General features: G+C 40.1%; 2 protein-coding genes across 4 annotated transcripts; one reads left to right on the forward strand and one right to left on the reverse strand.

Annotated features, from left to right (window-relative positions):
- On the forward strand, positions 1-6708 carry LOC108700795 (leucine-rich repeat-containing protein 46). Of its 3 annotated transcripts, none has more exons than XM_018234750.2 (8): positions 1-302; positions 2024-2102; positions 2875-2983; positions 4433-4479; positions 4939-5048; positions 5236-5305; positions 5479-5640; positions 5983-6708. In XM_018234750.2, exons 1-8 carry the CDS (start codon positions 293-295, stop codon positions 6080-6082), a joined length of 687 nt encoding a protein of 228 aa, XP_018090239.1. In that variant the 5' UTR covers positions 1-292; the 3' UTR covers positions 6083-6708. The 3 variants fall into 3 exon arrangements, with proteins under 3 accessions (XP_018090239.1, XP_018090240.1, XP_018090238.1); XM_018234751.2 differs by having other exon boundaries at positions 3-302; positions 5479-5657; positions 5983-6120; XM_018234749.2 differs by having other exon boundaries at positions 6-302; positions 5479-5624.
- Positions 6709-13407: 6699 nt separating this feature from the next.
- Positions 13408-22199, reverse strand: sp6.L (Sp6 transcription factor L homeolog). Its single transcript, XM_018234752.2, has 2 exons — positions 21336-22199; positions 13408-16342 (listed from the first exon to the last, which is right to left on the reverse strand). The coding sequence occupies exon 2, from the start codon at positions 16311-16313 to the stop codon at positions 15297-15299; it is 1017 nt and encodes a 338-aa protein (XP_018090241.1). The 5' UTR covers positions 16314-16342; positions 21336-22199; the 3' UTR covers positions 13408-15296.
- Positions 22200-23894: the final 1695 nt, after the last annotated feature.

A 23894-nucleotide genomic window follows, 5' to 3' on the forward strand; every position in this document is an offset into this window, starting at 1 on the left:
GACACATATTCCATTTACAGCACATACATGAGCTCACTGGAATTCACAGACAGCAGCATTATAACATTATTCTCTCTCAGTCACGAAGCCTCGCCGCTATATTCCGATAATTTACCCTGACAGCGCCTCGCACCAAGGCGGCCGCCATTTTCCCGGAAGTGTGGAATGAATGGCAATGGGCGGGTGCATTATGGGAGAATAGTGTATCCTAGCAACCAAAACACGCTAAAACCGAGGATTCTGCCTTCCTCACAGTCTGTGTAACGACAAGCGCCGCTACCGTCTCACAGGAATGGCTGGAGGTGAGTGTGAGGCAGCGAGTGATGTATCTGTGTGCGGCAATTGTACTTGTATATGTTTTTATACACTCCCTTAACTCCTGGGATTGTTCCCCTATAAATGAGCTGTTAGTATGATCTAGAGAGGGATATTCTGAGACCATTTGATATTGGTTTTCATTTTTTATTATTTTATCATAATACACAAAAGCCATGAATATCCTGTCAATTATATTCTTATAAACGGTGAGTTCTGATGTCATCAGTTATAAACGGTGAGTTCTGATGTCATCAGTTATAAAAGGTGAGTTCTGATGTCATTTCTGTCACATGACTCACTGAAATTTGTGTATTATAATAAATAAAGTGCCCCCTGTTGTAAAATATGAGGATATTAGAAGTTACCTCGGAGTTCCATGACCTTCTGCCTCGTGTTTTTATATGGTCATGAAACTCCTCGGTGACTTGTAATTAGGGAGGCACCGAATACACTATTTTGGATTCCCAAAAAATTTGGCTGAATACCGAACCGAATCCGAATTTTCTTATGCGAATTAGGAGTGGGAAGAGGAAAACCTTTATTACTTCCTCGTTTTGTGACAAAAAGTCACACGATTTCCCTCTCTGTCCCTAATTTGCATATGCAAATTCGGATTCGGTTCGGCCTGGCAGAAGGATTCGGCCTGAATCCTAATCCTGCTGAAAAAGGCCGAACCCCAAACCGAATAATGGAATGGGTGCATCCCCATTTATAATATCCTTATATTTTACAAGAGGGGTTAGTTCATTCAATATATATTACCCTAACTCTCCCCCGACCCCATGCCAGTGAGGGGGTGAAGTATCCGGCCAGTAGCCTTGGCCCAGGCCTCCTTCACATTACAATTATGCTGACATTGTAGGGGGAGAAATTGCATTGTGGATAAAAGAGTATTTTGACTTGTACACTGCACTTTGTAACTGAGAAGAAACGTGATAGTGTGGAAGGCACCCTCAGAACAGGAGTAGTAGGGGAAACCGAACTTGTGGAAAATCGTATTTACAACATATCCCCGGGCAGGGGACCAGCTTTACGCTTTTTGTGACTGAGTGTCACTTCATCGGAAGCTTCTGTTCTGAGGTCGTACAACTGACATACAAATAAAGCTGCTCAGTCCTACGGTAATTGAAAATGTTCATAGGGTGTTAATAGTAAATATCTCCTAACGCTAAACAAAATGTCATTGGCCTTATCACTTTCTCACCCTGTAACAACTGTGACCTGGTTGTGGAAAACCTCCAGGTCTGACATTTCAGCGTAAATCACAATGAAAGGAAGCCGCCAAAGAACGGGAAAACGCTCACCCCACGTGTCGAGTGGTCCGGGGGGATCGCCCCGAACCCCTAGCAATGGGTGTTTGTATACGATATGAAGAAGATCAGCAAGCGCTCCGGAGACCTCATTCTAAGGATGTAATGGTTTTAACCTGTTGAAATAAAAGCTGCATTTTACCTAAAGTAAGTGCTTGCTGATCTTCTTCATATCTGTTCTGAGGTCGCCTTCAACACTATCAAGTTTCTTCTGAATTTACTTGTCCGCAGCCAGAGCAGCGTTGGAGGGAGCATTCCGTCATCAGCTTATATAACCTCTCTACTAAGTGCTGCAATGGCGTTCACCCTCACGCTTCTACTTTGTAACTGTATCTACTTTGTAATATAAACCATATCACTGTATGGAATCAATCCTTATGAATGTTGTTTTATAGGCCACACAGAAATCACCATAGAGACTATTGCCAGGAGAAACCTGGATCCCACCTTACATCATGCAACTGGGCAGCAAGTGTAAGTGCTGAATATACAATATCCAATTGAACCCACAAGGAGGGGACAGGGGTAGAGCCGATACTGGGTGCTGCACATAGTTCAAATGAGTTGGGGAGATCGATAGGATCCTATAGGGGGTTATGTACTAAACTCCGAAAGCAAAAAACCCTGAGAAATTTGTGTTGTTTGGTTTTTTATAAAATCGGACTTTTGAAAAAAATCACAAAGTTTGGCAGAACTTTTTAAACAAGTAGGACGGAAAAGTCCGAATTGGAAAATCGGGCATCTCAGACCTGTCGAGGTTGCATATAAGTCAATGTGCGCTGGGTTTCGTGCAATACCCCGAAGTTTTCAGGCAAAAAAGCATAAGAAATCTGAGTTTTCGGGTGAAAAATACAAAAAAATCTCTTGAAAATCTGTTTGTTTTTTTTTTCCCATAAGCAAATTTTACGGAAACTGTAATAATAAATAAGCATAAAAAACCCAAGTGGATTTAATCAGAGTTTGTAGTAGAAAAATACTTTGATAAATAACCCCCATACCCCCTAATGTAATAAAAGGCACTAAGTTTGCCCAGGTGCAGTAACCCATAGCAACAAATACGATGGTTACTTTTAAACAGGTGACCAGTAATGCTTGCTGCTGATTGGTTGCTACGGGTTACTGCCCATGGGCAAACTTAGTTCCTTTTATTACATAACCCCACAGTGTTTTACAGACTCACATTTGTCAGTGTGTGTGTGTGTGTTTGATTTACTAATCCAATCCCTGTCAATTATCATTCCTGCAGGGAACAGGCACTCCTTCTCCTACACTGCGTCAGGCTGGACCGAGAGAGAATCACCAAGATGAGGAGCCTGGAAAGTGTCAGGGAAACACACAGCCTGTACCTGCAACAGGTAACCTGCCTTAGAAAATCACTTTCAGCGAATCACCCTGCATTACTGAACTACAAACCTCACGCAGATTTTAACTGATACATAGAAACCAATGTAACAAGAATGCAAGAGGCTAAAAGTTTACTAACTGCTAGTGTAGTTTACTGACTATATATATATATATATATATATATATATATATATATATATATATATATATATATATATATATATATATATATATATATATATATATATATATATATATATATATATATATATATAAGAGGATTTTCACTTTTCTGTTAGTATGACGTAGAGAGGGATATTCTGAAACAATTTGCTATTGGTTTTCTTTTTTTATTATTTGTGTTTTTTGACTTATTTAGTTTTTATTCAGCAGCTCTCCAGTCTAATTGCACTGATTTGACTCAGATACTGGAATATAAATAGGAGAGGACTGAATTAAAGGAGGAGTAATAAAAAGTAGCAATAACAATACATTTGTAGCCTCACAGAGCATTTGTTTTTTAGATGGGGTCACTGACCCCCCCCCATATGAAAGCTGGAAAGAACCAGAAGAAGAAGACAAATAATAAGTAAACTATAGAAAATAAATAATGAAGACCAATTGAATGTTTGCTTAGTATTGGGCATTTTATTTATTTTTTATATGAAGAGGGCTGAATAGAAAGGGGAGTAATAAAAAGTAGCAATAACAATAACTGTGTAGCCTTACAGAGCATTTGTTTTTAGATGGGGTCAGTGACCCCCCCACATTTGAAAGCTGGAAAGAACCAGAAGAAGAAGGCAAATAATTAATAAACTATAGAAAATAAATAATGAAGACCAATTGAAAAGTTGCTTAGAATTGGTCATGCTGTAACATACAAGTGAACCATCCCTTTTACATTACAGAAGGTAACCAATACACCAATGCTGTAAGAGGCTACATCTACACAATACAGTCTTTAATACAATATCAGTCAATAATTAATACTGCCTTTACTGATACTATTAAGTTACATACAGTAAGGGCTCTTGCACACGAGCATTGCACTTTCTTCCGTTCAGCTGCAGGAGTAGACGCAGTGAAGGGGGCTGTACTCACACAGATGCATGTAAGCACCAAACGCAGGTGAGACGCAGCATGTTGCATTTTACCTGCACTCAGCGCATACATACATCTGTGTGAGTACAGCCCCCTTCACAATAAGTGACTGCGTCTACTCCTGCGCTCCCCTGCGGCTGAACGGAAGAAAGCGAAACGCAGGGAGTGCATGAAAAACCGCCTGTGTGTAAGAGCCCTATTAACCAATATACCCATCTTGTCATTGGCTAAACATGCATATAGTAAGCTGACTATGCTGTTGAATAGCAATAGGCAGTCTTTTCAGTTCAGATATATTCACTTTGTATCTGTCCCATAAAGCAGATTTGACATCATCTCAATTTTGTTTCCACCATTAGAACCTCATAAAGAAGATTGAGAACTTGGATCTGCTACAAAATCTGCGGTGAGTTCTAATATTTGCCAAATTGTTTCTGAATAGCTGATCCCAGACCCAATGACCCAGCTTATATTTGATAAATAATGGTTGAGCACCAATGTAGCCAAGAGCAGACATAGTAAGATCTCTTGTGCTTCAAACACTCCCACAATGATCACTATTTGTCTCATAGGTGAGTTCCCCAGGGAATTCAAAAGCTCTCTTTTCACTTGCATGGGATTCTTGGGGCCATGTCTATCAAAGGGGAACTATTTTCACCCTTTCAAAAACATGTCACTGAAAATCCTATCAAAATGAACTTAGAGCTGTGGCCTTCCTATCTGGCCAATTGTGATGCACAATTGTAAATAAGTGGTAAGCGTGGACAGGTCTACTCTGGAACTCTGAAGAGTAAATGCAGTTGCTTGGGATAAAAGACTGGAAACATATTTTAGTATTTAGTGAATATAATTTGCACCCTTACAGGTTCCTGAGTCTGTCCGGGAACAGGATTGAGGAAGTGACAAATCTCCGTTTCCTGCAGAACTTGCAGCTCCTGGACCTGTCCCACAATCTGATCCAGAGACTGAACGAAGGTGAGGGGAAATGTGGGCTGTGTCTATAACAATGACAAGCTGTATATCCAATCAGCTGCCAAAATACTTACTGAAACAGGCTGATGAATGCCCCTGTTGTGGACTATAGTTATCTGTAAGCACATTATAATATAATATAATATAATAATATAAATGCTTTTACTTTATATGTTCTCTTATGACACAGGAGAGCTGCCACCAAAACTACTCGCTTTGGATATGAGAGAAAATGGCTGCACCCACACACCTGGTTACAGGTAACCGCTTCTGAACACTCTGGCGACAGGCCACACACTGATTTTTATATCAACACACTAATTGTAGCAGAGAGTCACTGACCTCAATGTGACATTTCTGTTGCTCAGGCATAACGCACAGTCACTGCTGAATATATAACACATTGATTGGTTTTGTGGGTCTCTTTCCTCAGGCAGAAGGTGATGGCAGCCCTGCCTCTCCTGCAGGAGTTGGATGGAGAAATTGTGGGTATCAAGCAAAGCCAGGAATTAGCATTAGAATCTGAGGAAGAGGACGAATCCGATACCGATGACACCAGCCTATCATATACAGACTCCGGTATTACATCACAAAAGTATACTGATTAAATTTGTAAGGATTTTCTAGGATATTTGGCAGCTTTTACAGCTTGTCACAAAAGTTCAACTTAAAGATTTGTGTGATGTAAACAGTAATATTGTAGTGAAATTTGCACTTGGTCTTCATTTTTATTCATTGTCCTTTTACAGTTATTAATGAGAAAGTATAACACTTTTGTTGACATGAGCTCATTAAGTTGGGCTTATGTAGAAAAGTCACATTAACACTATTTGAACTGCTAAAAAAACAAACAGCGGTGTATTTTTTTAACACAGACATATTAGCCAAACTGTCTCCCTATAATAAAGTTTAATATCTGACTTAATTTCCTTTCCAGGCAGTCTCTCCTCTGTGCGCCAAGACATACTGGAGCGATCACAGCACAGGAAAGAGAGAGCACTGACAGAACACAGAGAGCGCTTAGGGGAACTGAATGAGGATAAAGATTTCCTTGACTTATCAGAACAAATCCCAAGGCTCAATGCATTATCTGAACATGGCTCATGCACCGCAGAAACCCAAAGTCTGACTATCATGAATAACTGCAAACCTGCAACTGTATGTGAGGAAAAGGCTCTGAATTATGGGGCAACAAAGAACTGTCCATCGGCTTCAGCTAAAGCAGGTCACAATGTCCACCTCAATCAGGAAACCTCTAAAGTCCTGGTTAAGAAATCCTCCAGTAAAGCTCTACAGCCTGCACGTGGCACAGGGCAAGGCTCAAAGCCTGATGAAAGAAAGTCCACATTAGTTCCCAGGAGCACAAAAACTCCCAAACTACCAGCCTCTGCCCCCTCCCCAAAACAGCCTCCAGTTTCTTGTAGCCCAGGTAAACCGAGCAGCATAAGTGTTTCCTCCCAATCATCTCCTAATAAGAGACCGATTACAACTGCGCCCTCCTCTGGGAAAGCACGGACTGTATCCAGCGCAGCTACATCACAGAAAACCTCCACAAATCAACCAAAGACTAGACTTAATCATAGCGCAGGACAAAAGAAGTGAGACCATATTATTGAATTCTTTGTTATTGTTGATGATTAAACGAACGTCTTTTATTTGCTAACGAAGAGAGTACTGATATTGTTGGTTTTATTCTTCTGCACGTATGCATTCATTTTCTCCCATCTCTTTGTATAACGCCAGCTCCTTCTCCACTCAGATCAGGAATATATCAGACCCACCCTCAGCTGACTTGCCTGTGTCTAGCAATGTATTGACCCAATGGAGATTTTCCTCCTCCAGCTTTAACTGCTTTTGTCTCTCTTCAGCTTCCTGCTCCATGTACAGAATATGAGGCAGGGTATAAACACTGGCACTTCTCATTTGCCACTTAGCTCCCCTCACTGCCAGTTATATATATATATATATATATATATATATATATATATATATATATACCCAGGAGGTACAGGGGGCCCCATGAGGCTCTCATTGATGAGCAATTTCAACATATATTGGTAAAACAGGACAAACACTGGATATGTTGGGGGCCCTAAAATTAATTTGCTGTGGGGCCCAGCAACATCTAGTTACGCCTATATATATATATATATATATATATATATATATATGTCCGGCAGCACTATGTCCAGTTCCTTGCTCCTGCGACTGCTTCATCTCCCTCCGGCCTCTCTTTCTTCTTTCGTTCTGTTTGGTAATTACTCGGATGAGGTCCAGAAGATGGTGTTCTATCCAACTGCTCCGACAGGATCCAAGGTGAAAGTGAGCGCTTTATATATAGGATATAATAAGTATGTACAGACTTCTATATGACATTGGCTGAATGGCTACTTGTCGTTCCCAATTAGTGCAGGTTCATAGAGGTGGAGCAGGTGAGAGAGACACTCTGGGGTGCTGAGATGGGGGTGAATGAGAAGGGTCTGTATAGGGAATGAATCGGTGTGGAACAAGGAGCCAGTAAGAGAGGACAAGGCTTTGCTGGGCATGGACCTATACAGGTGAGACTTGAAGGATCTTATTCCATATCTTTATTATTATTATTATTAGACATTGTTTCTAGTAAGATCCATTAGATCTGAATCCCTCAGGATCACAGGGTCAGACTGTTGCCCGATTAGTAATTCTAATAACAATATTATTCTGTACTAATTCATAACCTCCGCACCTTCCTTTCCATCTCCCCAGACTAGCCCTACAGTGAGCTCCCTTATCTCAGCAAGCGGCGCAAGTTATCACTGGTCTTTTGGGAGAGTATGGGGTATGTAGGAAGTGCTGAATGGAAAGTGAAAGTAATTGTCTAAGGCATAGAGGAGGGGCAGACTATATTTGATTGACAGCTGAGATGTTTAAATGAGCTTACAACAGCTATGAATGCTTTAATAAAAAATATAAATTGGATTCCATGTTTAATTTGAAAAGGACTTTTATTATACAGATTTTTGTGTCTGGGTGACAGGTCCCCTTTAAAACATGTTGCTGTGAAACCGCTGATAAATAATTGGAATGTCGGCTCTTTGGGGCAAATTTACTAAAGGGCGAAGTGATTAAGTGTGGTGTCATTTCGGAACTTTGCCGATTTACTAACGGTCGCCACCGTAAATTCACTAGCGAAGAAGATAGACTCTAGCGGTACTTCGATCCCTAACGCCTGGCGAATTTTCGCTCTGGCGAATGGACGTAACTACGCAAATTCACTAAGATGTGGATTTTATTGAACGTTACTTGCCTGCGCCACCTCAGACCAGGCGAAGTGCAATAGAGCAGATACGACTTCCTCAAAAAAAATTCCCAAAAAACGCTGGCGACTTTTCCTTTTTCAGGGTGATAGGCTGAAAAGAGCGTAATTTTTTTGGGGGTTCCCTCCTTCCCCCCTACATTTCCTAACATATGAACATTAACTATACACTGGGCTCATGTGTAGGGCAATATAACAACTTTATTTTCTTTTATTAAGGTTCATTTTTAGTATGTTATAGAATGGCTAATTCTAAGCAACTTTTCAACTGGTCTTTATTCTTTCTTTTTTTTATAGCTTTTGAATTATTTGCCGCCGCCTTCTGACTCTTTCCAGCTCTCAAATGGGGGTAAGTGACGGATTCATTCTATCTTAGTTGGGATCAAGTACAAGCGACTGTTTTATTATTACACAGAGAAAGGAAATCGTTTTCAAAAACGGAATTGTTTGGTTGAAATGGAGTCTATGGGAAATCGCCTTCCCGTAGTTCCGAACCTTTTGGATAATGGGTTTCCGGATAATGGATCCTATACCTGTACTTGTCTTTCTATTCAGGCCTCTCCTATTCATATTCCAGTCTCTTCTTCAAATCAATGCATGGTTGCTAGGGGAATTTGGATCCTAGCAACCAGATAGCTGAAATTGCAGCTGCTGAATAAAAAGCTAAATAAGTCAAAAACCACAAATAATAAAAAATGAAAACCAATAGCAAATTGTCTCAGAATATCCCTCTCTACATCATACTAACAGTTCATTTAAAGGGGAACAACCCCTTTAATGATCCTTTTTTAGCCCAAATTGAAAGCAGAATATAAATTACCTCTCATTGGCTGCATGATGATATTTTTCGTAAAAATGTCCCATTTTATAAATTTACACCAACTACTGTATATACAGATGTAGGACTTGTAGTATCTTGTTTGTTGCCCTGACAATCCCGCTAGCAGGAGAGTTTCTTGTTTCCGGGTGATTAGGGTAACATTATGGGGGTTATTTATCAAGGTCCAAATTTATCTCAGTATTTCTAATATCCAACTCCGAATTCCAGAATGGACCATAATTATGAAGAAAAAAGCCAGGGCAAACTTCAGAGCTTTCCCCTAAAACTATGAATTGTTCTGAGTTTTCCGCAAAAACAACTTTTTCTTCTGAATTTTAGATTTTTTTGCTCAGGAACCCCAAAATCAATGGATATGGGTACAGACATCAGCACAGACACTGGGACCTTCCCCATTGACTTATACAGGACCTCGAGAGCTTTTAGATGCCGGGGCTTCGAATGAGACCGTCTGACTTTTAATTATAAAATTTTCGTTTGATTTTTTTTGCTCCAAAAACTAGAATAATTCAAGGTTCGGATATCCGGACCTTGATAAATAACCCCCTATGTCATACGCCCACTTGTATTAATATTATTCCAGCTTCATTCAGTAGGTGACATAAGCCTTTCTTTTTAATAAATGGATTTATATAATATATGTCCTTTGATCTTACAGGTATAGGACCTGTTATCCAGAATGCTTGGGATCTGGATCTTTCTATAACTTGGATCTTCAAACCGTAAGTCTACTAGAAAATCATGTAAACATGAAATAAACCCAATAGGCTGGTTTTGCCTCCAATAAGGATTAATTATATCTTAGTTGGGATCAAGTACAGGTATGGGACCTGTTATCTAGAATGCTGTGGACCCGGGGGTTTCTGGATAATGAATCTTTCCATAATTTGGATCTTCATATCTTAATTCTACTAGAAAATCATGTAAACATTAAATAAACCCAATAGGCCGGTTTTGCTTCCAATAAGGATTAATTATATCTTAGTTTGGATCAAGTACATGTATGGGACCTGTTATCCAGAATGCTCGGGACCTGGGGTTTCTGGATAATGAATCTTTCCATAATTTGGATCTTCATATCTTAAGTCTACTAGAAAATCATGTAAACATGAAATAAAGCCAATAGGCTGGTTTTGCCTCCAATAAGGATTAATTATGTCTTAGTTGGGATCAAGTACAGGTATGAGACCTGTTATCCAGAATGCTCAGGACCTGGGGTTTCTGGATAATGAATCTTTCCGTAATTTGGGTCTTCATACCTTAAGTCTACTAGAAAATCATGTAAACATAAAATAAACCCAATAGGCTGGTTTTGCTTCCAATAAGGATTAATTATATCTTAGTTGGGATCAAGTACAAGGGACTGTTATTACACAGAAAAAGGAAATCAGTTTTTATAACTTGGATGGGCTTTCCATAATCTGGAGCTTTCTGGATAAGGGGTTTCTGGATAAAGGATGCGATACCTGTATTATAATATTCTGAATATTGTGCAATGAAGCCCGTGTTAAATTGAATATATTGTGTCGCGGCTCCCTCTGGTGTTCACTTTCTCCTATAGTCTCCGCTCCCAGTGAAGGATAACGTTGCAGAGAGACCACAAATCCCTCAATAGCCGCTGATTCATGATTTAAACACAGACATCACCATGTTTGACGCCTGGAGAAGAGCAGACAAGACTCCCCGCACCTTCTGCTGGCGTCTGCTCAGCAACAAAACACACACTCATCACAACTCATGCACATTCATTTATTTGTGCAGCAACATGAAATTCACAGGTTAGCGATACAAACAAACAAGAAAAGGCAATATCATAAAACATTAAACTGCAGGTACAGGTGAGAACATTCCAATCCCTCCCGGGATAAAGCTACATAACTAGAGAATTGGGCTAAACCTTAGGCTAGCAGGAACACTAACATTTAAAGGGGTGGTTCACCTTTAAGATCATTTTTAGTTCGTTATAGAATGGCTAATTCTGAGCAACTTTTCAATTGGTCGTTTTTTGTTTTTTTTTAGTATTTGCCTTCTTCATTCTGTTTCCACCTTTCAAATGGAGGTCCCTGACCCCCATCTAAAAACAAAAACTCTGCAAGGCTACACATTTATTGGGCTGAATTGAGTTTTTAGCAGACTGAAGGCACGGACATTTTTTTTAAGTAGACCACAGTAAAAAAAAATCCAAATTACGGAAAGATCCATTATCCAGAAAACCCCAAGGTCTCCAGCATTCTGGATAACAGGTCCGGCAGGGGTGTAACTACATCTAGTTATGCCACTGAGGTTTGTGGTATTCTGGATAACAGGTATAGGGTCTGTTATCCAGAATGCTTGGGATCTGGGGTTTTCCAGATAAGGGGTCTGTTTGTAATTTGGATCTCCATACCAAGTCTATACCTTAAGTCTGCTAAAAAAAAAATCATGTAAACCTGAAATAAAGCCAACAGGATTGCTCTGTATCCAATAAGGATTAATTACATCTTCATTAGGTACAAGGTACTGTTTTATTATTAGAGAGAAAAGGGAAATCCGTTTTAAAAATTGGAATTATTTGATTAAAATAGAGTCTACGGGAGGCGGCCTCAGTGCTTTTTAGATGAGAGCTTTTCTATTCAGGCCTCTCCGATTCATATTCCAGTCTCTTATTCAAATCAGTGCATGGTTGCTAGGGGAATGTAGACCCTAGTAACCAGATGGGTGAAATTACAAACTGGAGAGCTGCTGAATAAAAAGCTAAATAAGTCAAAAACCACAAAAAATATGAAAACCAATTGCAAACTGCCTCAGAATACAACCCCTTTAATAACCATTTCATAGACATGAGGGAATCTTTAATATTTTAAACACATAAATGGAAACTTTCATGTTGCTGGTTCATCTCCATTGGCCAAAGACAATTTTCATGTTTCCCCGGGAGCCACAAATATAATTATCCATAAAGCACTGGAGACTTTTGTTTTTTCTAGTAGGGACCACAATTGCTATTTTCCCTATACCACCCCAGGGACCCCAATACAGGTACGAGAGCCGTTATCTGGAACCCCGTTATTTAACTCTCAGAAGGTTTCCCATAGACTCTATTTTAATCAAATAATTCAAATTTTCTCTGTAATAATAAACAGTACCTTGTACCTAATTAAGATAAAATTAATCTTTATTGGCTACAGAGCAATCCTGTTTATTTCATGTTTACATGATTTATTTTTATAGCAGACTTAAGGTATAGACTTTTTTTAGACTGAGGTATGGAGATCCAAATTACAGAAAGACTTCTTATCTGGAAACCCCCAGATCCCAAGCATTCTGGATAATAAATCCTATACAAGTATGGGATCTGTTATCCAGAATGCTGGGGACCTTAGGGTTTTCTGGATAAGAGATCTTTCTGTAATTTGGATCTTCATACCATAGTCTGCTAAAAAAAAAAAAAAGGCCTTAATTAATGTAAACAGTAAATAAAGCCAATAGGCTGGTTTTGCCTCCAATAAGGATTAATTATATTTTAGTTGGGATCAAGTACAGGTATGGGACCTGTTATCCAGAATACTTAGGGCCTGGAGTTTTCTGGATAACTGATCTCTTTGTAATTTGGATCTTCATACCTTAAGTCCACTAGAAAATCATATTAACATGAAATAAAGCCAATAGGCTGGTTTTGCTTCCAATAAGGATTAATTATATCTTAGTTGGGATCAAGTACAAGCGACTGTTTTATTATTACACAGAAAAAGGGAATCATTCTTAAAAATTGCAATTATTACTTTAAAATGGAATCTATGGGAGACGGACTTTCAGCAATGGGGAGCTTTCTGGATAACAGGTCTCATAGGTAACTGTAGGATACAGGATACATTTTCCCTTTGTGCAAGAAAATGGTAAATGTCATGAAATATGGACAGGTTTATTTATAACAATTATTCCTGTAGTATAAATAGAATGTGTATCTTTAAATTAACTCTTAGTATGATGTACAGAGGGATATTCTGAGATAATTTGCAATTGGTTTTCCTTTTTTATTATTTGTGGTTTTTGAGTTATTTAGCTTTTTATTCAGCAGCTCTCCAGTTTGCAATTTCAGCCGTCTGGTTGCTAGGGTCCAAATTCCCCTAGCAACCATGCATTGATTTGAATAAGAGACTGGAATATGAATAGGAGAGGTAATCAAAAGCAATAACAATATATGTGTAGCCTTACAGAGTGTTCAGTTTTTTAGATGGGGTCAGTGACCCCTATTTGAAAAAACTGAAAACTGAAAAGTGACTTAGAATTGGTCATTTTATAACATACTAAAAGTCAACTTAAAGGCAAAGCAGCCCTTTAACAAGAAACAAATGGCCACAACAGGGCACAGCAAATATGATACATGGATTAGTGGCTTCTATACAGATAAAAGAGAAACAAAGTAGAATTACTGGCCGTGTTCCAGACTGAGCGCCCCAATAAATCAACCATCACATCGGCCCGTACACCAGTTCCAAGGAATTCTATCCATTGGGCAGGTGAGGGTTAATTCAGTTCCCTACAGGTCCCCTGGGTGCAGCCAGTGCGTGCGGGTGCTTTTCTGGGGCGTGGAGCATTTCTTCGCCCGTATCCCTCCACACCCTGTTTTATAGGTACATTTCCCCCACAATACACTGTGAGCTTGTGTGTAGGAGAGGCCGCCCCCCCCACTCATTGATTAACGAGAGGGAGAGCAAAGGGTTAACTTGGCATCCTTCTCCCAAAAACATTTTGTTGGCTTCTCTGTTTTGCTGACACTCAGGGGACGGAAAAAAACACCAGCAAGGTGGTAGTTAAAGTTAAAAGCACAGAGAGTGGCTTATAGGGGTTTAAAGCGGGATCACTGGGCGTGGGAATAGCAGAACTCCCGGCACTGGGAATAATAAAACGCCGGGAACATCAGAAAATACAGCTCAGCTCTGGGACAGGATAGTCTTCTCTATCCATCAACAGTTTCCAGCTTTCTCCAACCCTGAACGAGGGACTGCTCCCCTGCTGGTTTCCTTGCTGTCCCCCCAATAGTACTTATTAGGGATTCGGCCTTTTTCATCAGGATTCGGCCGAACCGAATCGGAATCCTAATTTGCATATGCAAATTAGGGGTGGCGAGGGAAATCATGTGACTTTTTTTGTCACAAAACAAGTAAAAAAATGTTTTCCCCTTCCCAACTTCGGGGGGTTCGGCCGAATCCAAAATAGTGTATTTAGTGCATCCCTAGTACTTATCCCTGGTACTTACTCGGAATAAGCTGCACTCTCTTCTACCAGCTGTTCCTTTATTTACTCTTTCTTAATACTCAAAGCATCTTCTTATATTTATTATTAATGTTCTTGAATCTGAATAACCCTGTTCTGTCTCTAAAGTTACCTTTGTCTCCCTTCTGTCAGTTGCTTCTATTATTGCATGTGGTTTCCAGTAGACTCGTTGCTGCTTATCACACCTTTGTAACCAACAAATGTCTGACCAGGAACACTCCTTTGGCTTGGACATTCTGATATTAGCCTGAAGAATACATTCCCGTGTCCTCTTTCATTCCTAACCATGTGCTTTCTCTATTGTAATGGACTAACAATGATGTGGCACTGCTATACCTTGTTGACCTCTTTTTGGTCCTCCACCAGGTAGAATCTAACTCATCTGCTAGACTTTCAAACAAGAAGATCTAAATCTCCATACTTGGTATCTAGCTACGTCCTATATAACGTTCTTCCTAATCTATCGAGGGCCCTTTATGTGGCTGACTGGTCCTATTACTCATTTACAACTCCTCTCCATATTGGTAACTAAGAAGACTTCCTTCAGTTATGTCCTTCTCCCATAGATGATAATGCCCAAGAGTCATTGAGATGGCACTGTAGATACTGAAATGATATCTATACCCTACAATCTTTTTTCGGTGTTGTCATATCATTGGAATTTCATTACACTGTCCAAATAGAGAATGTGTTGATACAGACTGTTAAGGAAACATTATGAGATATTATGTCAGGGTGCTGAAACACTTAATCTATTGCCTCTACAAAATAAATTAAATATGTTACAGAACTCCTCTCTTGTTCTAGTCCGGAGGTAGGATCTACTCATCCAGGACAGGGCCCCCTAGTTGCTTGTAAAGTCTCAGTTTGTGTTACTTGCTCCACTCTCATCTGGCTCACTCTTGGCCTTACTTGATGCCTCTGTTGCCCCCCTGTTTTCACCCTCATGTGTCTTCATGTGTTTGGTTAAGTGATCACTGCGCATGAAGACACGACTACAGGAGGAACACGGATACTTTTTAGCCCCTGAATGGGTCTGAAGATGCCTTTGTAACTCATCACTCCGAGTGAACCTCTTGCCGCAGAACAGCCAGTTGCACACGAATGGTCTGTCTCCACTATGCCATCGCAGATGAGCCTTTAGATGGGAGGTCTTGGCATATGCTTTGCCACATCCTGGAATGTGGCAATTGTGAAGATTTTTGTGCTTGCCACCATCTCCACCACCCACACGTTCTGCCTCTTGGCAGTTAGGACAACGACAGGCTGCTTGGGCTGCACTCCGTGGCATCGCTCTTCGAACACCTTTGGGTCGAGGTGAACCTTCTGAACCCTGGTCAGAGGAATGGGAGTCCAGAGTTGGTTCCAAAGCTCCCATGAGGTGGGAAGAAGGAGGAAGCATGTGTGGGGGAGGCACACACATCTCTGAGCTATAACCTCCAAGTGGAGGTTGGTGTGGTGAAGAAGCAGAAAAGCCCCCTGCTCCAGGCTGTAGATCAACCCAGCTAGAACTAGCGTGAAGATCCCACCAAGAAGGTACCCCACCCTCTTCTCCAGATCCGCCTGGACCTGGGGGTCGGATCCAAGGTTCATATGGGTGAGACATATCTAGAGGTGGGTGCAAAAACTTGGGAAATAAGTTGCTTTCCTCAGATTCCCGAACTGAAAATGTCTGCCCGGAGGGTCTCACAGAGGTCAGGGAGGCGTATTTCTCGCTAGCAGGAAAGGAACACTCTTGAATACAGTCTTGCTGTAAGGAAAGTCCTGAATCTGATTCGGAAAGTTGAAGGTACGGTCTCACAGAGATCTCAGGTGATGACGGAGAGCCAGTTGTCTCAGATGGTTGGTTCCCCAAAGAGCTACAAACAGCAGTCAGCATTGCAGAGATGGAGACCCAGACGTGGTTATCTGTAGAAGTGTAAATGACAGAGGTGTGAGGTTAAAGGAAAATAACGCACTTAAAAAGTCATCGTTCTCTGCTCAAGTTTTTGTGTCTCTGTGTTTCCTTGAATGCCCTGTGACTCCCACCTGAGAGCTTGCACTCTTGTGCATGTGAATTATGGGACGAAGATCCCACGTCACCCGACCCTGATTAGATGTTTTCAGATATTCCGAGGAAATGTAAATATAGTTTATCTTTCATCCTAAATATCCCAGGAGCCAGCAACTGTAATAAAGGCCTGAAGGATGCAAATTACAGTAATTACAGTCTCGGCTCTAATGAGAAGTGGAGGATGAGAGAGACCTCCAAGGGTATGAGGGCCACATAGTCTGAAGGACAGCGCATGAACTTGTGCAGTGCTAGAGAGTTCTTACGTTTTCATACATAATTATGGAGGTTTGTGTAACAAGTTTTAAGAATTACTGACATATCCATAATGGCTAAGGGTCCCAGCATCTACGAGGGCTGAAAAAGTTGCACCTCTTTGTACCCTTTTGTCCATGGCGATGGTAAATAAGTCCTAATGGGTGCTTGACTTTGTTCTATACAAGGGGCACGTCATTACACTCGGGGGCAGACTTCATATTATCCCCACAGAGGTTTGGTATTTCCTATAATCCAAATGTTTGTAGAGCCAAGTGACACCACTATATATAGAGTATGACCAATGACATCACTAACCACCATTTATAAAGATATATTTTAAAGGTTATACACAGGGAAATCAGTGGCAAGGACCAATGTCACTCCGTCCAAACACCCTTCCCTCTCAAATGAATGGCAAATGCTCCGACTATGGCCAAAGCCGGCATTTATAGGCAGCCGCCAGTTAGGGCCACCAAGTGATACCTGGAAAGGCCGACGGAGGCAATGACTGCCTCATTTTCTAAATGCCGTCATATCTGAGCTCAGACCAATACAGATATTCCATTTTAAACTCAGGAAAGATTTATTTAGTGACATCACTAAGCACCGTTTATAACCGGTGACATTACTAAACATTGTTAATAAAGATCAACTTTACAGGTTGTTTTTTTTACAGACATTTACGCATTTTAATACCACAAAAAAAAATGTCATCAAAGCACAGCCAATTCGTTTTTCTTTGTGATATTAAGATAGCGCCATGTACCTTGTAATTAGGATTGCGCTAATCCATGTTGATGGCAAAACAATTTAATGGGGTTTCTTTATATGTCATTTAGTAGTTTTAAGGCATGGGGCACCACCCCGGGTTCTGAGTATTTTGGATAATGAATCTCATACCTGTGTGATGTCTATCTATCTATCTATTATCTATCTATCTATCTATCTATCTATCTATCTATCTATCTATCTATCTATCTATCATCTATCTATCTATCTATCTATCTATTATCTATCTATCTATCTATCTATCTATCTATCTATCTATCTATCTATCTATCTATCTATCTATCTATCTATCTATCTATCTATCTATCTACAGTATCTACAGGGCACATTTTACTTAGCTTGAGTGAAGGAATGGAATAAAAAAAAACTTTGAATTTCGAATGATTTTTTTGGCTACTTCGACTACGACTTCGAATGGAACGATTCGAACTAAAAATCATTTGACTATTCGACCATTCGATAGTCGAAGTACTGTCTCTTTAAAAAAAAACTTCGACCCCCTACTTCGCCACCTAAAACCTACCGAGGTGCAATGTTAGCCTATGCGGAAGGTCCCCATAGGCTTCCTAACAATTTTCTGATCGAAGGAAAATCGTTCGATCGATGGATTCAAATCCTTCTATCGTAGGAAATGCGGTAAATCCTTCGACTTTGATATTCGAAGTCGAAGGATTTTTGATAATCGAACCTAAGTAAATGTGCCCCCAAATGTATAGATATACATTTATCGATGCACATTCGTCTATTGTAATGCAACACCGGATTGTTGCATAGAAAGGTTGCATAGAAACCTCCGTGGTGCCAGAAAAATTCATTTAAAACTTTGAAGCCTTAAAAGTAAAGTAGGGGAATATGACGTGGTTTTAAACATGAACGGATGAAAAGGAAAGGCATAATAAACACATACTGTATATATATATATATATAATACACAAAAGCCATGAATATCTTGTAAATTATATCCTTATAAACGGTGAGTAGTGATGTCATCAGTTATAAACGGTGAGTAGTGATGTAATTTCTGTCACATGACTCACTAAAATTTGTGTATTATAATTAATAAAGTACCCCCAGTTGTAAAATATGAGGATATTATAAGTTACCTCGGAGTTCCATGACCTGTATAAATACACTCGGCCTTCGGCCTCGTACTTTTATATGGTCATGAAACTCCTCGGTAACTTATAATATCCTTATATTTTACAAGAGGGGGTACTTTATTCACTATATATATATATATGTGGATACGTTCAGTTTACTAAAGGAATTAAGACTTTTGGGGTTTTATTTGCAAAACTATTGAATATTAGTTGGAAAAAAAATGAACTTCTAATATGCTGTAGACAATGTATTCTTAGACCATTTACACTGGACTGTTAGTGCATAGGTGTGTGTATTACAATGATTTCATATATAGGAATGGCATACATTATACAGAAACCCATTATACAGAAAGCAACTAATTACTTGAAGGCCATAGATTTTGTTTTAATATGATAACTCAAATTATTAAAAATGATTTCCTTTCTCTCTGTAATGATAAGACTAAGATGTAATTAATCCTTGTTGGAGGCAAAACAATTCTATTGAGTTTAATTAATATTTAAATTAGTTTGTAGCAGACTTAAGGCATGGAGATCCAAACTACTAAAATGTGTCCAGAAAACCCCAGGTCCTGAGTATTTTGGATAACAGGTCCCATGCCTGTATTACATTTCTTGTTCTGTGGCTCTTCATCATAAGGTGCCATACACTGGGCGATGTCGCCAAACAAGCGGATCTGTCTCCGATAGGCCCACATTGAGGTTGGCGATATTGGGCTGATCTAATCGTGGTCCATAAGGGCCCAACGATCAGTTTAGAATGGAGGCCATACGGGCGGGCGGATCACGGGACCACATCAACGAACAGATGCGGTCATGATCCAATGGGATTTTTTACCCTGCCCGATCGATATCTGCCTGACTAGATTGGGGAAGCCCGTCGGAGGGCCACACACACGGGCCAATAAGCTGCCCACTCAATCTGTCGGAAGCTTTTATCGGCCCGTGTATGGGGGCCTTTAGAATTGAAAGCTACTGGATCTTAGTGTAATGCTAAAAACAATAAAGCTAAATAGTAACCATAATGTAATTGGCTTCTGATCCAACTGGCCTTACTGTGTTTCGAAACAGATAAAATATACGTTTATAAAAACGAATACTGAAAAGTTTCAGGCACAAAGGGCTTTGGCATGTTAGGATGGGAATTGGAGAAAATGGCAATTTGCACCTGAAAGTCCAGCTTGGAGGTCAGTTATGGTGAGATTTGAGGTGAATATGTATTTGTTACCCTACATATTCTTGAAATCATGACTGATAAATTGATATTTCCAATAATTCCCGATATCTGGACCTTCAAGGGGAGCCATGGCCAAAACTTGGACTGGAACAGAAACGGTTTGAAAAAAAACTGCCTAAAAAGGAAACTAAGCTAAACATACCATGATAGTTCTCATTCAGAACAAATGTTTCATCACTTAGAGTCTTAGACTATATATATATATATATATATATATATATATATATATATATATATATATATATATATATATATATATATATCATAGACGTGACTTCGCACAAACAATTTATTTTAAGAATTCGATTTAAGAATAACCCAGAAACGGCATATCTTTTATGTGATGGTATGACAAATTTTAGATATCTAGTAGGATGGTTCCTCAGTTTCTCATCTATCTTTTCTCTTCTATGTCCAAACTACTCGGCACCTCAAAAGAAGGAATCAAAAGGGGTGTTTGGCAGTTGGTAATTTTATATATAAATATATATATATATATATATATATAAGTTGACAGCAGGGGGGAAGTTCAAACAAAAAAAAAGGTCAAGCAAGATGAAGGTTTATTGTGTTGAATGTTTTGGTTCCACACAAGAACCTTCGTCCAAACCTCAAAAGAAGGAATCAAAAGGGGTGTTTGGCAGTTGGTAATTATATATATATATATATATATCTAAAATCAACATTTATAGCTCTTAATTGAAACTTGCAGTGGAAGAGATGTCATTGAGTAAAATATGCATATGGCTTCTCCTGACTTATCTTGTATCTTATTTGTATATCTGAGGGTTTAAAAGGACAGTATAGGAGAAAAACTGTAGGACATTTATTATGTTTTGACTGGTGGTGGAGTCTACAACCGCTCCATCTCATCATATCAGGGGTAATTAGAGACTCTTCATGGGGCAATGGTAAAGCTCATGCCACAGGCGAATGTTCAGAGTGGCTGCACTTAAAAATCAGAATATGTATCTTAAATACAACTAATAGCTCCTCAAGATAAATGCTAATTACTTTGCACATTCGTATAGATCACTGATACCAATTTGCAGGTTAACCTAGGAATTTACTTTCCCTATTGTGGGTGACATTGCTTATTTATTGATAGATCGGTAGGCAGAAGGTTGGTAGACGGACAGAGAGATTGATAGACAATTTAAGATAGCTAGATATGAATGGCATAGATATAAAGATATTGATGGAAACACATATATGTATAGCACATATAACATCATATGAAACTGCTCTCACTGGTCTTTGCAAAGTGAAATAAAGGGGGTAATTTATTTAACCGACGTTTCGTTCTTGGCAGAGACCATTCTCCAGGTTACAGGACATGAACAAAACCCCCCAACCAAGAATTTGCATCAAAAAGTATGATATAGATACACATGATATGGATTTTTAAGGATTTTTAACATACAATATATTTACCCTTGTTCAAAAGCAATAAGAGCGACCTACCTTTTTATAATCCACTTCAGATTTACAAAGTTGCTCCAGATTCCTAGAGATGCGGTGAGATGATCAGGTTGAAGCTGTAATTCTTATGACAGACACTATTGGAACATCATGGGGTCATGACTCTGGTTTAATTGGAAACCTTGGTTCTGCTTATTGGGTGACCCACCACCTTCGCTGCTCATCTATCCTAAACCAGAACCGGTTTATAGAAGCCTTGCATTTTTTTCATCAGTTTATCAGAAGTTTAAGGTTCTCCAGAAATATTTTCCCACGGGACTGATTGGAATTAGATACTGCACCTTACTTGTAGAGTAAAGAGCCTTGAGGCTTTGACGTTGACTAGCCTGAGGGCATCTAGTTATTGGCAGGTAGTGTTTATATGACGATTAGAAGCCTTGAGGCATTCAAGGAGATCAGCAGCCTCTGGACATCCAAGAATCAGCCGGATGGTGATTCTGCATGTGCAACTTAGTTCACCGTCTTTTAGAAATGTTACTCGAGCCAATGGGAGTCCTTGAGCGAATCACTGATTTTTTTTTTTTTTTTCAATATAACTCAGAGTTTAGTCACAAGATTATATCATTCCAATATCTTGTCGATCTTATAGGGTGATTGACCAGGGGACAACAGAGACAACTTTACCTCTGCAGTCTGAAGACCATTTTAGATGAACCATCTAAGAACATGGAGAGATCACCCTCCTCCAGGCAGATATCCCTCCAGATCAGATATTTGGAGCCTCAACTGTGCGTACAACTCCTAAATTTCTCTCTCCTCACTCACAGGCAGATCACACCTAAGTTTTCCTGGTTGCACCTCTGCCTTTTTCCCAGTTCAGATCCTCCCACCACCTCACCTTACTAGTGTTATTAACCCTTTGATGCGGGGATATGAGCTGGCAGAACCTCGTCCTGTGATGTTTAACTCATGAAAGGAAAGGGTGTGTCGGACAGCAGACAGCTGAAACACACAAGAAAGGAAAGAGAGATTTTCGGGATTACCTGTGAGATGCAGATTTCCTAAGGAAGTGTCTAAATTAAAAAGTACGTCTCAGACAGCAGCGCACCGGCATGGGAAGCCAGAGAACACCAAAATCATGGCGATGACTGATATTACCCGATGTTCTGCTACACACACACAAAATGCTTAGACAGGGATATATATATATTTTAACCCCCACCACCAACACATAACATGTGCTGCAGTTTATCATCATTTGAATTACCACTGAGATTTGTGTGTTTGTGTATGGGATGTATGGATAGATAAATGGATAGATAAACCTGCATGTGCCTATATACAAGATTCCTTATCGGGAAAACCTCAGGTCCCAAGGTTTCTGGATAACAGGTCCCATACCTGTATTAATACTGACAGGCTTATTTTAAGAAAGGCAGGGTCGGCTTGGGAGGCCCCGACCCTGCTGTAAACCCCCCTGCAGACCCCGGCCGCAGCCATCATCGGCATGTCCTCTCCCACTGCGCACATGAATGCGTCTACCTGCTTTTGATGCATCCGGGGGCCGGAGACAGAGATCGCGGCACAGAGCGGTTCTGGGCCCACCGGGTTTTCTCCCGGGACACTGCCGGCCCAGTACGACCCGGAAGAAAGCTGCAACATTCTAGTAACCCATGGCAACCAATCAGCAAATAGCATTTTCTTATTTTTTGCATTAATTTGTACTGGTGGCAAAACAATCCTATTGGGTTTACTGTATATACGGTATTCTTTTTTTTTTATATAGCCTGATCCAATTTAAAATCCCTTATTTGGATTTAGGATAATAGACCCCATATCTGTACTATAATGCACGTATTTGCCTTCAACTGAAGAGGTTAAAAACAATCGTTAGTGTGAGAGAGAGAGAGAGAGATTGGCCGTAGATAGAGCGATACCCCCCACCCTGCGAGCCCATGTGCGCAAGACACATCAGACCACACACTGAGCAGAAATCAGGATCACTCAGCTAATTACATGGGCTGTCTGCATAAACTACTAGTTTGCAGGATTCATCCAGCGCTACAATGCGCCTTCTATAAGCTGACCGGATACAAAGTCGTCCTGCAAAGCAAGTGCCACGGCACCAAATACCCCTTGTACCTTATTCCAAACTCTGTGTCCTTCATTTATAAAGCACTGTATAATATAGCAAAGATTATAGATCTGCGGGGATATTTAACCAAAAGCAAAATCTGAAAGCCCCTGCTCAAAAGTAGAGTCCTGCAGCAGGTCGGGTACCCACGGGTTACTCGCAAAAAAAGCGGGCACCCTGCGGAATGAGGGGAGGATTTTCAGGTAGCCACGGGTCTGCGGGTCGCCGGTCGTGTTGCAGCTCTCATCTAAATTTCTTATCTTATGTAATTTTGTCTATATATTACTCCTTTTAAAGTTTTACAAAACTACAAAAACAAGTTTTGTAGCCGCCCACTTTTGATGATGTCACTTCCGGCTTGCAGCACCATCACTTCCTGTGTGATGGTGGTCGGTGGGTTGCGGATAAGGCAGTTGCGGGTCGGGTAGCGGATCACAGTGGGTAAATATGGGGGTTGCGGTTCGGGT

This window comes from Xenopus laevis, chromosome 9_10L (genome assembly GCF_017654675.1).
Source record: "Xenopus laevis strain J_2021 chromosome 9_10L, Xenopus_laevis_v10.1, whole genome shotgun sequence".
Lineage (NCBI taxonomy): Eukaryota > Metazoa > Chordata > Amphibia > Anura > Pipidae > Xenopus > Xenopus laevis.

Bases quoted from the DNA above. Each gene is read 5' to 3' on its own strand.
- LOC108700795 (XM_018234749.2), top strand. The intron at 2,103-2,874 runs GTAAGTGCTGAA...TCATTCCTGCAG, and splicing joins CATGCAACTGGGCAGCAAGT to GGAACAGGCACTCCTTCTCC. The intron at 5,049-5,235 runs GTGAGGGGAAAT...CTTATGACACAG, and splicing joins GATCCAGAGACTGAACGAAG to GAGAGCTGCCACCAAAACTA.
- sp6.L (XM_018234752.2), bottom strand. From the start codon at position 16,313: ATGCTGACTGCTGTTTGTAGCTCTTTGGGGAACCAACCATCTGAGACA.